Source organism: Fonsecaea pedrosoi (genome assembly GCF_000835455.1).
Source record: "Fonsecaea pedrosoi CBS 271.37 unplaced genomic scaffold supercont1.5, whole genome shotgun sequence".
NCBI classification, from domain to species: Eukaryota; Fungi; Ascomycota; class Eurotiomycetes; order Chaetothyriales; family Herpotrichiellaceae; genus Fonsecaea; species Fonsecaea pedrosoi.
In genome coordinates this window covers 2,121,693-2,135,827 of record NW_013550611.1, presented here as the reverse complement: position 1 = coordinate 2,135,827, position 14,135 = coordinate 2,121,693, and the positions used below count along the sequence as shown (strand labels likewise).

The window sequence follows — 14,135 nt, the reverse complement described above, 5'->3', positions numbered from 1 at the left end:
CGGAGCGCGAGTGACAGTAACGTACTCGTAGGCGGGAGTTAGTATATCTGGACCATAGGACCGCTTGGGGTAATAATAGTAGGTGACTGAGCGTGGAGACGACAGCGTGACGGCAGGTGGTTGAATGGTGTGGTGAGGTATCGGCAGCCTGGTCGACTGCGACAAGGTCGAGGGTAACGCGCCTTTGGAAGACGGTATGGATATGTCTGTGGAAGTAGTCAATGTGGTGGAATGTGTTGATGGAAGAAGAGAAGTTTCAATGGGAGCAAATGGTGGGAAGTATGGGAGAGATATAGCCTCGAGGTGGGATGAGCCAATTGAGGTGAGGACACATCGGTGCGATGTCGAGCATATGCGGACAAATCGAGCCCATGGACTTTCGCAGGGACTTTGGTTGGAAGCCTGGCGATGCGTTAAACCAAAAGAGGCACCAAGTGGAGCAACAAGAGACCAAATCGCCAGGCTGCCACCACGGCCAAGACAGGCACTGACAGGCATCAGATGGAGGGAGCTGCATGCCCCGGCGTGACTCATGATAGGCCACAAAGAGGCACAAGGCCAGGAAGGGCGCCGGCCCTTGCCCCTAGTTGCCCTAGTCGACCCGAAGGCCGAAGAAGGGTGAAGGAAGGGAAACAGGCATGAACCATAGTTTTGGGGCCAAACCCTAGGGGAGTGTAGTTGTAGTACCTAGAAAAGATGGAGGGACAGTGAAACAAACATGTTTGATAGAGGGTCACCTAACCAGAGAGGTGCCCTGGGGGCGAGGCGGTGCTCCTCACCTACAACTATACCTACTCGACCTGGGTGCCCCCGAAATCGCCTAGTGGACTCGAGGTTTGGCGGCCGGTTGCCTGCTTCGCCTCAAGGGAGGAGAGTCTCCCAGAGATCCCGTCATTGGTGGTTATTACACTTGCCGCTTGTCACACCGGTCGACACTGGTCCCAAGCTCCCACGGCTGCCCACAAGCGGCGGCTCCTCACACCTGCAGTATCTCATGTACGTTGCAGTCATCATCGCCCAGCGGCACCCGCGGCCACCTTGTGTTTATTGGGTGTCTTTGGTAGAATTACTCAGGCCCAGTCATAATTCAAGGGCCTCCTCCATGCCTAGGCCCTTCCCGTACCCCTCGTGTTCCGGGAAATTATCATTATCATCCCCCCAGTCATTGAAGTTTCATCATGATGATCCTGATCATCTACTGACAATGACACTGACGCTGTCCTTGGGGTCAGGTGGTCGGTGATCAAGTGCGCCTTGCCAGAATGTGGCCGGCGACAAAATTCCCCCGTTAATGCTGGTTATGCCAGAATGAGGAGTCAGCACTGCCATCAATCAACCCCTCGTTCATTCACAACCTGCGTTCCCCCATTGGTGCTTGGCTTCAGCCCTTTGATCTAACGGCACAACGGCATCGCCCATTACCTTGTTCCGCGTTTCCCCCTCTTTTCCAAACTGTCTTTTCTCTCGTGCCTCTCTGCCTCTCTCACTTCCCACATTATTCCTCATTCGTACTCCAGCGTCATCCCTAGCCTATTTCGTTTAGCAAGAAAAAGTCCTCCAAAAGTCCCCCGGCCTTATCCGGTGTCTCGGAGACTCGTGCTCAGCCGTGCATGCACTCAACATGTGCTTTTCACTGGCAGTGCCCGTTGATGAAGATTGCAAGGCCGCTCATTGCATCGGCTAAATCACCTGTGGCGTTCACTCTGCCACTCTCGAGGTGAACAGTATCGCCCACTTCGGCCCGTATCTCCATTGTTACCCCCCTATCTCGATGCAGCGTATTCTAAACTAGTCTCCTAGTACAACCTCTTGTTATCTGCGCTCAACCCAAGGATGGCTGGCAAAAGGAAGACCGAGACACAGATCTTCTAGGAGAGGCTATAATGGAGGTCAACATAACGATCATGTATCATTGGTCGACAACAACAGAGCCTCAATGCTGGAATGTCAAAATTGTTTCCACGGTATCACTCACAACACTGGCATCCCAAAGTCGAGTAACGTCTGCATCAACCCCTTCATCATACTCAGGATCGGCGCTCAAAAGTTTGTGCAAGAACATGATATGCTGCATACGGAGGCCCTCTTTGCTCGCACCCACCCTGGGATTCGATAGCGTGGCCACCAAAACGGACAGGTAACGTCTGTCGCATATGTTGAGCAGTACGAGGAACATACTCCGCCACCGTCAGTCGCCAACCATCCATGTCAACATATGGATACCTCTATGTATGTTGTCTTGGCTCTCATCCTGGTCTTTCTGGTAGACCGGGATCAAAACATTTCCCTCAAAGGTGCCCGTCACGACCAGGTCCAACTCGCCTGGACAAAAGCCGCGTCAACCGCAAATGTCCTTGTGACAGCTGAGGAAGAGCTTCATCCTCACTTTTGCTTCTTCCTGTCCGGCTCCACCATCCGTCGGCCGAGCGCCCGACTTCTTCGAGTATGCCTTGACTATACTTTCCTCTTTTTCTCCGGGACTCCTGTTTCTTCTAGAACCTACCTCTGTAGGTATGGTGTCGACCTAGCACGCAAAATTGACCTGCCGACCTGCATGAACGCCTGCAACGCCCTCCTGTGCGTCACCCCTCGTTCTATCCACTCCGGTCAGGTCCCGTTTGTTTGTGTCTACCACGGGCATGCTAGTCCAACCTTGATCTCAGAGCCTCATTCTCTGTGACACCATGGTGACGTCCCGCTGTTACCCGTAAAGGTGCTGGAGCGTCACCAGGCGCTTTTGGTTGCGAGGATGATGCTCGTATTCAAGTCCTTCCATACCGTGCCCCCAGCAAAAGGTACCTTGCGCTTCATTCGGAATGACTGCCATTCAAATCCCCAGAGTTCCTTTTCGCACATTCCCCATGTCCTCGAGTCTGATGCCTAGAGCCGTTTATTGGCGGCAAACTGGTCTTTCGCAAGTGGTATCCTCACTGGGGTTCCAAGATTCCTCCATCATCATGGCTATACCTTGTCCTGGCCTTAACATCCAAGATACCTCGTACACGCACAACAAAGTCTCGTGATCGAAAACTCAACTCTGCATCCCACGCGGCTGGACAGGTCGGAATCCTTGCCCGTCAAAAAAGCGGCCTCATTCCATCCTTGCTGGAGAGTCAGTGAGTTGATGTTGCACGCTCCGTCACTTCGAGGCTCAACGTCAGCATGGCTACGCCTAGGACGTTGGATTGGAACTTCTGAAAGGCGTTGTCTGCTCGAAGACATACGAAACGTCGCTTCGGAGGCTAGAAAGTTGCGTTTCCGGGACATGAATAAGCGAACACTGACCGACTGACCCGAAAGAGGAGCTTTGCTATGCTCTAGTCCCTCTGGGCAGTGCGTGTGATCGTCCTCCTGTATGGGAAACGGTGCGTCCGCCATGTCTAGACTTGTGGCGGCTCAAGTGAAACAAGTCTGAGGGCAGATTCTCACGCCCAAGTTTGGTAATCGGCTGATTGTTGTGCAACTAGATGAGGTAGTCCTCACGAGCCTGCACAGTGTCGTCAGGCCACGTCTAAGCCAGAAACAAGGCAAACTGATTGCAGAGTGCTCAAGCCCCGGGTGAGTTCACGCGCTTGCCGGCGTTGGGATGATGACCGATCTGTGCCATAACCGGTGAGGAACCCCATTCCCTGTGAAGGATTTCTTTCTCTGCCTCAGCATAGTGTACCAGAGAACTCCAACATCTATGCAAGGCTGAAGCCTCGTTATCCTCGACCGGCCAAGCTACAACGCCTCTCACGAGAGAATGTCAGTTGTCACTGCAACATAACCCTGTGGTAGGCATCAGGGCAAAAGTCGGATCAGGCATGTTCTACCTCCCAGGGGCTGAATACGACGATGCAACAAGCCACCTCAAACACCTGCGCCCTTACTCTTCGACTCTACCTCTCTCGAGGCGATTTCCGACGTTGCATCCTTGGGGTGGTGTGGTTGCCACGACGAAACGGGCACAGAAGAAAACTCTGTAGGTAGGAAACACGAGCACATGTCGCACTCGATGTTTGTCTTGCGCCTTGAAGAGGGCGGGACTGGAATCAACCAAAAGGATCAGATACGCCCGGCCGCGGAAATGCGCCGTGGTTTGTGATTCTGTGAGGGTGTGTGTTCCTGCACATGTGCTTTGGTGTGACTTGATATTGTCTGTCATATTATGTACGGCTGGATATCGCGAATATTAAAATTTTCGGTTTGTCTCTCTCACCGCCATGCTCCGAAAACAGGAGACCCCGGTGAGCTAGCTTCTGACGACTTGTCCCTTGTGACTTGCCCGGATTACACATGCCTTTTTGAAATGCAAAGCAAAGCAAACCAACGTCGATTACACGCACCGCATAAGCCCGTCGGCAGGTTTGCATACCGCCCTAGGAGAAGAGGAGAACAATCCAGCAAGACAAGGCAAGACAACAGAACAGACACTCCGACGTGTCTTGCCACCTTCCTCGCCCTCATCGTCCTCTTCCTGTCCTGCTTCTTCGCCATCGTCATCCTCCTTGTCCTCTTCTTGTCCTTGTTCTGTTTCTTCGTCTGCGTCACCCCCTCTCCCTCTCTTCTTCTCCTCTTCCTCTTTTTCTCCTCCGTCTTGTCCTCCTCATCTTGACCATCAAAATCAACGCTACAACTCCAACGGCACCAGCACCACTCCGTAAATCACTCACTTGGTGACTGACTGAGCAAAATCCACGACAATCTTCCCCCTCGCCCGCCCCGTCTTGAGCTTCTCAAACGCCCTGGGCGCGTCCTCGAACGGCACCACCTCGTCCACCACGGCCCTCACCCTTCCCTGAGCCAACCACCCGCCCAGCTCGGCAAACTGCGCCGGCGCCGCCGCGTCGTTGGCCACCATCATCAAGTGGAATTTACGACGGCCGCCGCCCAGAAAGCCCGGCCACAGCATCTTCATGGCCGTCTGGAGCGTTGCGTGGAGGGACATGCCGGCGCCGACCTGGACGTATTTGGCCTTTGGGGTTGTGAAATGGTGGGCTTGCCAGTAGAGGGCGTCGGAGGTGCCGACGTTGTCGACGATGAGGTCGAATTTTGCAGTCTCTGAGGGATCGCCTCCAGTTGTCGTAGTAGTAGTAGTATTAGTATTGGTTGCGGTTTTAGGAGAAGTAGCCATCTTGCGCAAAACCCCCACGACATCCCCCTTTGTGTAGTCGATCACCTCGTCGGCACCGAGACTCTTGCACAACTCGACATTCCTGCCTGAACACGTCGAGACGACGTGACACCCGAGGGCCTTTGCGATCTGGATGGACCAGACGCCCGTGCCGCCGCTGCCGCCGTTGACGAAGACGCTGGGTTTTTTCCCGCCGGAGCTGCTGCCACTCGCGAGGTGCTGGACATTGGACACAATGGCCTTGTACGCCGTGAGGCCCGCGGTGCCGACGCACGCGGCGTCGCGGACGGCGACACCCTCCGGCACGAGGGCGAGCCCGCTGCGCGGCGCGAGGGTATACTCGGCCAGGGTGCCGAACTGGGTCGGCTGGTCGAGACGGCCAAAGACCAATTGACCGATCTTGAGATCGTCGGCAAAACCCGACGACGGAAAAGACGACGACGGTGGCGGTGGCGGTGGCAACGAGGACGGCGGACCCACGGCGACGACCCTCCCCGCGAAATCCAGCCCGGGCGAACTCGGCGTCTTGATCAACATCCGTCCCACCACGGGCATCTCGGCCAGCTTGTAGTCGACCGGGTTGACCGCCGCGGCGAGGACCTGGACGAGCACCTTGTCCTTGCCGAGGGTTTTGGCGTCGTGCGGTGGTAAGGGCGCCGCGTCGTTGAGATGCAGGTTCTTCTCCAGCCCGTGGTGCGTCGACGTGAATTGCCAGGCGCGCATTGTTGCGGGGAGCGCCGCGGCGGTGGGAGGGAGCTCCCCTGTGGGAGGAGGAGCAGCGGTGGTGGTAGAAGATGTCATCGTATTTTTTTTATGTATGTGATGTATGTGATGTATGTGTGTGTGTCGTCCTTGTTGACGGGGTTGGTCGAATACTGTGGCAGAGTCGCTGAAAGATCTCTATCTCCCTCTCTTCGTCTGTTCCTGTACGTGTGTGTCTCTCTCTCTCCCTCTCACTGTATTCCGACTTGCTTTCTCCCGACCTAATCAATTAATATCGCTATCGTTGGTGTGGCGTGGTGATGGTTTGTTATTGAAGTGGGTATCCAACAACCTAGTATGTATACCTCGTACTTTCGTACCAATGATGGCGATACGACGAATCAGCGTTTGTGCTTTTATTGTCGTTGTTGTCGCTATAATAGTTCGCGGGGTTTTTTGATAAACTTGCTTTGCAGGATGAAGACAAGGACAAGGACAGGCACAACGTACGGGTATAATATCAAGTATCAACCAAGGGTCATTTATTCGGTGGTGTGATGGTGGTGCGAAAAGTGCTCGGCGACGTGTACAAGTACCCAAGTGCAAGTCCATGTACATAATGCCAAACCATCAGGTGGTCGTTCCATGGACAAGTAACGTTATGTCGAAGCACGTCATCATGCGCCCAAATACTTACTTGGTCTGTACTTGGCGTGCAGATTCAACATGTCGTCCACTTGTATAAGCACGAGTTGAGAGATTCTCAGACGCCATGCTAGAAGCATTCCACTACTTCTACACTACTACTACTACCAGTATTCACCCCTGCAATGCAGCATAAACCTGTCCATAATCCCTCCCTTGGAAGAAACTATCTTATAGTCCACTTCTTCCTCAGATCCACTCCGCCCACAGCATCGCCTCTACTCCAGAATGATCCCATACTACCTCAGGGTTGGTTCGTCTTCGCAAGCAAGGCGGCACATTCACCGACCCACAGATCAATCTCGGGTCTCTTCAGATACGTTTCGGTGTATTCCATCAACTGCGGCATTTTCAGATAATCCCCTAGATCGATATCGTCCTTTCCCGTTGACGCATTAAACCGGTAGTACGATGTCTTCCTGTCCGGAACTCGCTCGTTGCGCTGTCGCATGTTCCGATCAAAGTCACGGTGCTTGGCTTCGGTATTGGTCACAAAGGCCACTGTCTTGGTGATGGTGTTGAAGAACCTCATAAGACCGGATCCTGGGCGCTTCTTCTCGTCATACTCGGGATGTGTGGTCCCTAAGCTTAGGACACACTTGATTTGGGGAGGCGGAGCATCGCGCAAGACAAGGTCATACCGATTGTCCCACGCCTGCACAATAGGGTTGTTGTTCAGGAGTCCACCGTCCCAGAAATTCAGTCCCTGGATGCTAGCCTCCTTGAGATAAGTTGGTGCGGCAGAAGTTGCGCGGGCTGCTTCTTTGATAGTGATGGCGTTGAATTTGAGGTCGCTAGCCCCGTTGGATACCGGAAGCGGTGCAAATGGAGGGTCATAATTGCGCAGTAGGATGCTCTCTCCTCTGTCGGCCAAGGTCGCACACATGAACCTAGCTCGACTTAGTCTCCATTGCAGTCATTGCGATGAGCTGGACTGAACAACTTACATCTGGCCTTTACTCGGTTTGACGAGCGCGGCGTCTCCCTTTCTGACTTGGTCATCATCGTCAAGAGGGAATTTCCCCACCACTGTGTCGATGGCCTGTTCAAGCGGCTTGTGAGAGAACTGTGATCGACCAGCGAGAGCTTTGAGCTTCAGCCAGATATCACCAATCCACTTCCCAATAGTCCCAAGGCTGTTGAGACGGATCGATCCAAGCATTGGGCTGAAGACCTGCTCGGCCAAATCTTGGTATTGTGAAATCACATTGGTGCAGTTCATCTCGAGACGGAACAACATAAGGGCAATGAGTCCACCAGTGCTTGTCCCTGCAGCAAGGTCGAAATAATCTACGGGCTTTCTTTCCTCTGGGTCAGTGGGTTCGCCCCTCGATCGTTTGGCCTCATTCTCAACGTCGCGGACGCGGTCCATCTAACCCCCGTAGAGTTAGCATCTTTGCTCTGTTTCTGGACTCTTCCTGTGTTTCTGAATGGGCACTAGATAACATGACAAGCCAGACTCACAATTTTACTGAGGATCATCATTGACGATATCCCCTTCACACCACCACCATCCAATGTCAAAATATTGTACGCCTCGGTGGAGCCGGATTTGGGGGGAGGAATCTTCGAAGGATCGCCTGTGAACGACATGCTGGCTGACTTTGATCGAGTGAGATGATTCGGTGACGAGGCGCGGGTCTGCGTGAGCAAAGTGCAAGATATCTTGTGTGTCGAAGACTGAGTCTCTGACAAAGAGCTCTGACGCAGAACTCGGAAGGAGATGAAAATTTGGTGTCTGGGAGGAAGTGTGGTCCAAGCGCTCTCCAGGAGTTGGAGGTGGTTGCACAAAATATTGCTCACGATGGAGGAATTGGGCACACGGCAAGATGCGCAGGAAATACCTTTCGAGAAGGATGATGGCCAACAAACCCTTGGAATAGAGATGTGTGCTAGGTCTGAAGATGATGTTGCCTAGTACTGCCTAGAGATGCCCATTCCACCTCGAGGAGAAAAGACTGTGATTGAGGTGCGGCAGCAATTGGTGGTGGTGGTGACTTCCACTTCCCAGCCGCAACTGGGGCTGCTGTTTCTCGTAAAACGTAAAAGGATATCATTGCCCACCAAAGCGTCTGAGTAGGTGCATGACCACCCCTCGAGAGTAGCAGGCGCCGCTGTCGAGCTGTCTGGCTGTCTGATGGCCTCGTCACTTGCTTCAGCCCTCAGCCTCAGCCCTCGTGTATGCAAAGCCTTTTTGTCCCAATACGAGCACGTGCCTCGACGCCATCCGCCAATCAGTGGCTTGTTCAACCCTCCCAGCAACCAGATCACAAGGTGACAAGGTTTTACAAAAGGTCTGATGAAAGCTTCAAGGGTTTCTCACCGGCCTTCCAGAAAGACTCCGTCCGTCCGTCCCTTGAGCAATGCCTCAACATCGACTTGTCCACCGGCAAGATATCTCTCGCTGATCCCCAAGTTGATTCTCTTCTTCAGCAATGCGTCCAACTCTGACCGCCATTGAGCGAGCTGTTCCCTGCTGATTGCAGCGTTGTCCTTTTCCTTTTTGATTCTTCCACCACCTCTTCCCCGCTTGCCTCTCTGTTCCTGGCTTTCAAACTCATCACTGTCATAGTCCACTCCCAACTCCTCTGCAGCAGATCGTAGCCAATCTTCCTTGCTGGATGTTTTCTCCTTGGCTTGGGTTGCCTCGGTGATCTTTTGAGCAAGCAGCACGTGTGGCTCCAGCCGTTGCATGAGTCGACCCTCTAGTTGAATTGTTTCCGGAGCCTCGTCACTCTTGTGCACTTCAGCAATCAATCTTCTCACCCCAGCCACCTCGTCGGGTGAGCAGAGCAAGATCGACTGCCCTGACATCTCTGCACGCGCAGTCCTTCCAGAACGATGGACGTACATGTCCGCAGTACGGGGTACATGGTAATGAATGATCAGTTCGATTCCCTTAATGTCAAGTCCTCGAGCAGCAACATCTGTGGCTACCAGGATGTTGCTTTGTGCTGCAAATCTTTCCAAAGATCGTAGTCGTGACTTCTGAGGCATTGTCGAATGTAAGCCGACTGCAGGTTGTTTCAAGGTCTGAAGCAATGCTGTCACTCTCTTTACGGCGGAGATGCTGTTTGTGAATACCAATGTTTTTTTGTTAGGGTGTTGAATCAGCAAAGTATAGAGGAACAGATCCTTCTTCATGGCAGGGCATTCCACGATTGATTCGGCGAGTGTGGCAGCCATTTGCGTAGTGGGATTCACATCCACGAATGTTGGCTTCTGTTCGCGAAAGGAGAGCTTTTGCAGCAGATACTCCATTGACTGCTGGTTGGTGAGGAGGTGGTTGTCGCTCTTCCTTCGACTCACTGACTTGAGCTTGCCTGTGAGTTTTTGATGTAGTCCCTTATGAAATGTGGCCGAGAACACCAGGGTTTGCCTGGTCGAACTCGGCGACTCTTCCGCCGCGTCATGCTGGTCCACTTCGTCGTCCACGATCTTCCGATCAAGCGCATCGAGAATGCTCTCAACCTCTTTGAAGTGCCCTTCGCTCAACAGTCGGTCGGCCTCATCAACCACCAAGAATCGTATCTTTTTCAACCTCTCTACTAACGTGTCCACGTCGTAGTCGGAAGAAGCATCATTCATAACTTCCCACAATCGTCCTGGCGTAGCCACCACAATATCGGCGTATTCCAGCTGTCGATGTTGCTTATAGATGGAGAGTCCTCCGGTCACCGCGACAACCTTAGGATGCTCTTCTAGACCTATGCACAACTCGTTCAGGTGCCTATTGAGCTGCAACGCGAGCTCTCTGGTCGGTGCAAGAATGAGCGCCAGGACGGAATCCTTGCTCTTCGCCGAGGTCTTCGACCCCGTGTTGTCTCTTGAGAGCCAATGCTCGAAAATGGGAATGCCAAATGCCAATGTCTTTCCGGAACCAGTTACAGCCTTGCCAATCACATCGTGGCCTTGCATGATGGGCGGGATACTCGCGGCTTGTATGGGCGTAGGGCGAGCGAACCCAAGTCGGGAGAGCTGCGAAAGGCTTGTTGGAGATAAATCAAGGCCCTTCCATGCTGACACGTCGGTCTTGGGGTCTTCGAGGCTGTCCAGGAGAACATCAAACTTGACATTTGGAACAACGTCCTCCTCCTGTTTAGGCTTGGGTTTCGGTTTCTGCTTATCAAGGTCTTTGGCGCTCTTGGAAGACGGCAAGGTTTCCTTCGAAGAATTCGAAGGCTGGACTGGTTTTGCACTTCCTCCCTTAGTTTCTCCCCCGTCATCATCGAAACCCTCCCATTCCTCGTCGAGCTCTTTATTGTTGCTGCCCTCATCCACAGCTGCGCGTGACTTAGGCCGAAACATGACATGGTGATTGGCCTCGTCCCGGACAACGTCGACGTCCTCGATCTCTTCCAGACCAAAAAAACCCTCGGCGTCCTCTAGTCTCTTTGGCAGCGGGACTGTTTTCCATTTCAGAGCGTCGCCACGTATTGCTGGGCCGTTGTACGCTTGACCCTTGGCCGACTGTGACAGTTTTCGTCTTTTGGAGTCATGCTGGACATGTTGAGACGCGGAAGGCCTCTTCTCCTTTGCTGATTTGGACATTGGGCTCCGCTTATCCGATTCGACGCAGAGGGTCTGGCAATAAGACTGAGAATTAAAGTCTGTAGTAGTGAAAAAAAGTTTTGGGTTGAGAAATTGCATTGTGTCTGACAACGAATTTTGCTTATGGCCAATCAATACGATTCACGGGATACTACGAGTTGTGGCGTGGAACCTGAGACAGAATGGGGTTGTAGGTTAAGATACCGCACCATCTCTGTACCCACGGTACATAGAATATGAAATCTCGATATATCTCACGGTGGACATATGAACAGGCACACAACAACAAGTATTTGCACTTCAGTGACTGTCCAAAAATCTTCGGTCAGACCACGTTTTCTCAGCACAGGTCTTGGCGTGACCGATTTTACCCGAACCATCGAACCAGGATAGCATGACATTTTTCAATATGCGATTTTATCCTCATTGCTAAAACAGCCATACTCAGGCATCGTCACATTTCGCCTGGGATATCTAATCTATACAACGTCCTCAAGATGGCCCACGACACATGGCAGAGCCCCCTGGCGGCTCGCTACGCCAGCAAAGAAATGCTCACTTTGTTCTCACCTCGAACTCGAGCTACAACCTGGCGCCAACTCTGGATCTGGCTCGCCCAAGCAGAGAAAGAGCTGGGACTTGACATCCCGGACGAGGCCATTTCGCAGATGGAGGCTGCTAAAGTCATGACGGATGATGATTTTCAGGTCGCGGCTGTTGAGGAAAAGCGGCGACGACACGACGTTATGGCCCACGTTCACGCTTTCGGTCAGCGCGCGCCTGCGGCCGCCGGGAAGATACATCTAGGAGCCACTTCTTGCTATGTGACAGATAACGCCGACTTGATATTCTTGAGGGATGGACTGTCAATCCTGTTGCCGAAGGTTGCAAAGTGTGTCAAGAAGCTGTCGGATTTTGCGCTGGAGCACAAAGCTTTGCCATGTCTGGGATTTACCCATGGCCAACCTGCTCAACCCATCACTGTCGGTCGTCGGACTACGCAATGGATCGAGTCACTACTGATGGACCTGAGGAATCTTGAACGTGCCCGTGTAGATCTCGTCTTCCGTGGTGTCAAAGGCACCACCGGGACCCAGGCGTCCTTCCTTGAGTTATTCCACGGTGATCACAGCAAAGTGAAGCAGCTGGATTCATTGGTCACCAAGAAAGCCGGTTTCAGCAAGCGCTCCATTGTGTCGGTGCAGACCTATAACCGCAAGATTGATTTTGACATTGCCAATGTGTTGGCATCGTTCGGCACCACATGTGAGCACATCGGCACCGACTTGCGGCATTTGGCCATGTTGAAAGAAGTCGAAGAACCTTTTGAGAAGGATCAAATTGGCTCGTCTGCTATGGCCTATAAGCGCAACCCTATGCGCTCGGAACGCATGTGTTCTCTTGCTCGGAAGCTGGTGTCGCTTGCCTCTGGGTTCGGGCAAACGTACGCTCACCAATGGTTCGAAAGATCGTTGGACGACTCTGCAATCCGACGTATCGATATCCCTGAGATGTTTCTGATCGCCGACGCATTATGCATTCTGCTCGAAAACGTGTCTTCTGGCCTTGTGGTGTATCCACAAGTCATCAGCGCTCGGCTGCAGCAAGAGCTCCCCTTCATGGCCACCGAGACAATGATTATGCGCATGGTCGAAAAGGGCGCTAGCCGTCAAGAAACTCACGAATATATCCGAGTATTGTCTCATCAAGCCGCCGCGGTGGTGAAATTAGAAGGCCAAGCGAACGATCTTGTCGACCGTATCAAGAACGAGAAGTTCTTTGAGCCTATTTGGAGCGAGTTGACGCCGGACGACCTGCTCAACCCGTCAAAGTTCGTCGGCAGGTCAGCAGAACAGGTTGATGAATTCGTCGAAGAAGCGGTTGAACCGGCCTTGCAGCCGTATAAGGACCAGATTTTGAGCAGTGGAGCCGCGGAAATCAATGTTTAAACTGAACTGGAGGAGGATTTTGGTCAGGAAAAGCCATACTATCGTTTTTGCTCCCTGATGGCTTGCTTGTCATGATGTGGCACTGTGGCGGCGGAAGTCCCCAACTGTTGCGAGGAAAATGATAGGTAGCAATGGTCATGTCGGACACGTTGTAGAGGACAGACTCCACAGCCTATTCTCAGTCTGGTATCGTAAGGTTGATTTCGTCAAGTTATTTCTTGTATCATTTTCCACAGCCTCCGCTGCTTCTCCATCGTCTGCTCTTGAGAGGCATCCGTCGCAACAGAATCCTCCTCAGCTGCGTCTGGCACACCCGATGTTCCAATCTTACCCACACCTGCTAGAAACTCGTCGATTTTCTGCTTCATCTTGTCGCAGTCGTCAATCTCTCTTTCCCCATCTTCCAGTATCCCTTGCAGCATTTCCTTGACGCTCTCTCGTGCCTGATGTGGTCGGTAGATGTTAATCACCACGTGGATGTTCAATAGGAGCTGCCGAATATCTTGCATCTTTTCATCGTGCTTGGTTGGATCGAGAGACAAGATACTCGTGAGTTCGAGGAAGTTCAGCAACAGGGATTTCGTGAGGCGGCTAAGGAGTACGGCGTGGTTGAGACTTGGATCGTCTGGATTGAACAGGAGTTGCTCCGTAGGCAACGATGAGGGTTTCGTCGGATCGGTGACTTGCTTCTGGCCAAAAGTCAAGTAGTACTCTGCCGAAGGCGGCGGAGGAGGTGGAGGCCGCAGGTATGCCAGGTGAAGGGGGAGCTTCGGCTTCGGTTGGTCGTCAGAGGAAGATGATTCGATTCTCTTCAGTTCCTCCTCGTTGGCTACTGTAAAGTGTCTCCAGAATGGCGGAGGGGCGGGGAATGGTGCCTCGGGCAATTGCTGAGGTTGTTCTTGTTCTGCCATGATGATACAAGGGCCGCGTGGTATAGGAAAGAAGAGGTGAAGAGACCGCGCCGCTGAAGAAGATCAACTCGTGGTTCGTAACTGGCCAATAAGGGCAGCCAATTTGCGGGGATCGCATACCGCGCTAATTAGTGCGTTGGAGGGTTTCAACTCTCGTCATCTTGGTGCCTTCTCCTCTTTCCTTCCTTTCATTCAGATATT

The 14,135-nt window shown here is 52.7% G+C and overlaps 5 protein-coding genes across 5 annotated transcripts; 1 reads left to right on the top strand and 4 right to left on the bottom strand.

Annotated features, from left to right (window-relative positions):
* Nucleotides 1–4,651: 4,651 nt before the first annotated feature.
* Z517_08252 (uncharacterized protein) lies at nt 4,652–5,917 on the bottom strand (the record flags this gene model as incomplete). The annotated part of the gene is made up of 1 exon (XM_013426770.1): nt 4,652–5,917. One exon carries the CDS (start codon nt 5,915–5,917, stop codon nt 4,652–4,654), a length of 1,266 nt encoding a protein of 421 aa, XP_013282224.1.
* An 850-nt stretch (nt 5,918–6,767) lies between these two features.
* Nucleotides 6,768–8,116, bottom strand: Z517_08251 (uncharacterized protein; the record flags this gene model as incomplete). Its single annotated transcript, XM_013426769.1, has 3 exons — nt 6,768–7,413; nt 7,471–7,895; nt 7,988–8,116. 3 exons carry the CDS (start codon nt 8,114–8,116, stop codon nt 6,768–6,770), a joined length of 1,200 nt encoding a protein of 399 aa, XP_013282223.1.
* A 726-nt stretch (nt 8,117–8,842) lies between these two features.
* Nucleotides 8,843–11,074, bottom strand: Z517_08250 (uncharacterized protein; the record flags this gene model as incomplete). Its single annotated transcript, XM_013426768.1, has 1 exon — nt 8,843–11,074. One exon carries the CDS (start codon nt 11,072–11,074, stop codon nt 8,843–8,845), a length of 2,232 nt encoding a protein of 743 aa, XP_013282222.1.
* Nucleotides 11,075–11,571: 497 nt separating this feature from the next.
* Z517_08249 (adenylosuccinate lyase) lies at nt 11,572–13,023 on the top strand (the record flags this gene model as incomplete). Its single annotated transcript, XM_013426767.1, has 1 exon — nt 11,572–13,023. The coding sequence occupies one exon, from the start codon at nt 11,572–11,574 to the stop codon at nt 13,021–13,023; it is 1,452 nt and encodes a 483-aa protein (XP_013282221.1).
* A 206-nt stretch (nt 13,024–13,229) lies between these two features.
* Nucleotides 13,230–13,934, bottom strand: Z517_08248 (uncharacterized protein; the record flags this gene model as incomplete). The annotated part of the gene is made up of 1 exon (XM_013426766.1): nt 13,230–13,934. The coding sequence occupies one exon, from the start codon at nt 13,932–13,934 to the stop codon at nt 13,230–13,232; it is 705 nt and encodes a 234-aa protein (XP_013282220.1).
* Nucleotides 13,935–14,135: the final 201 nt, after the last annotated feature.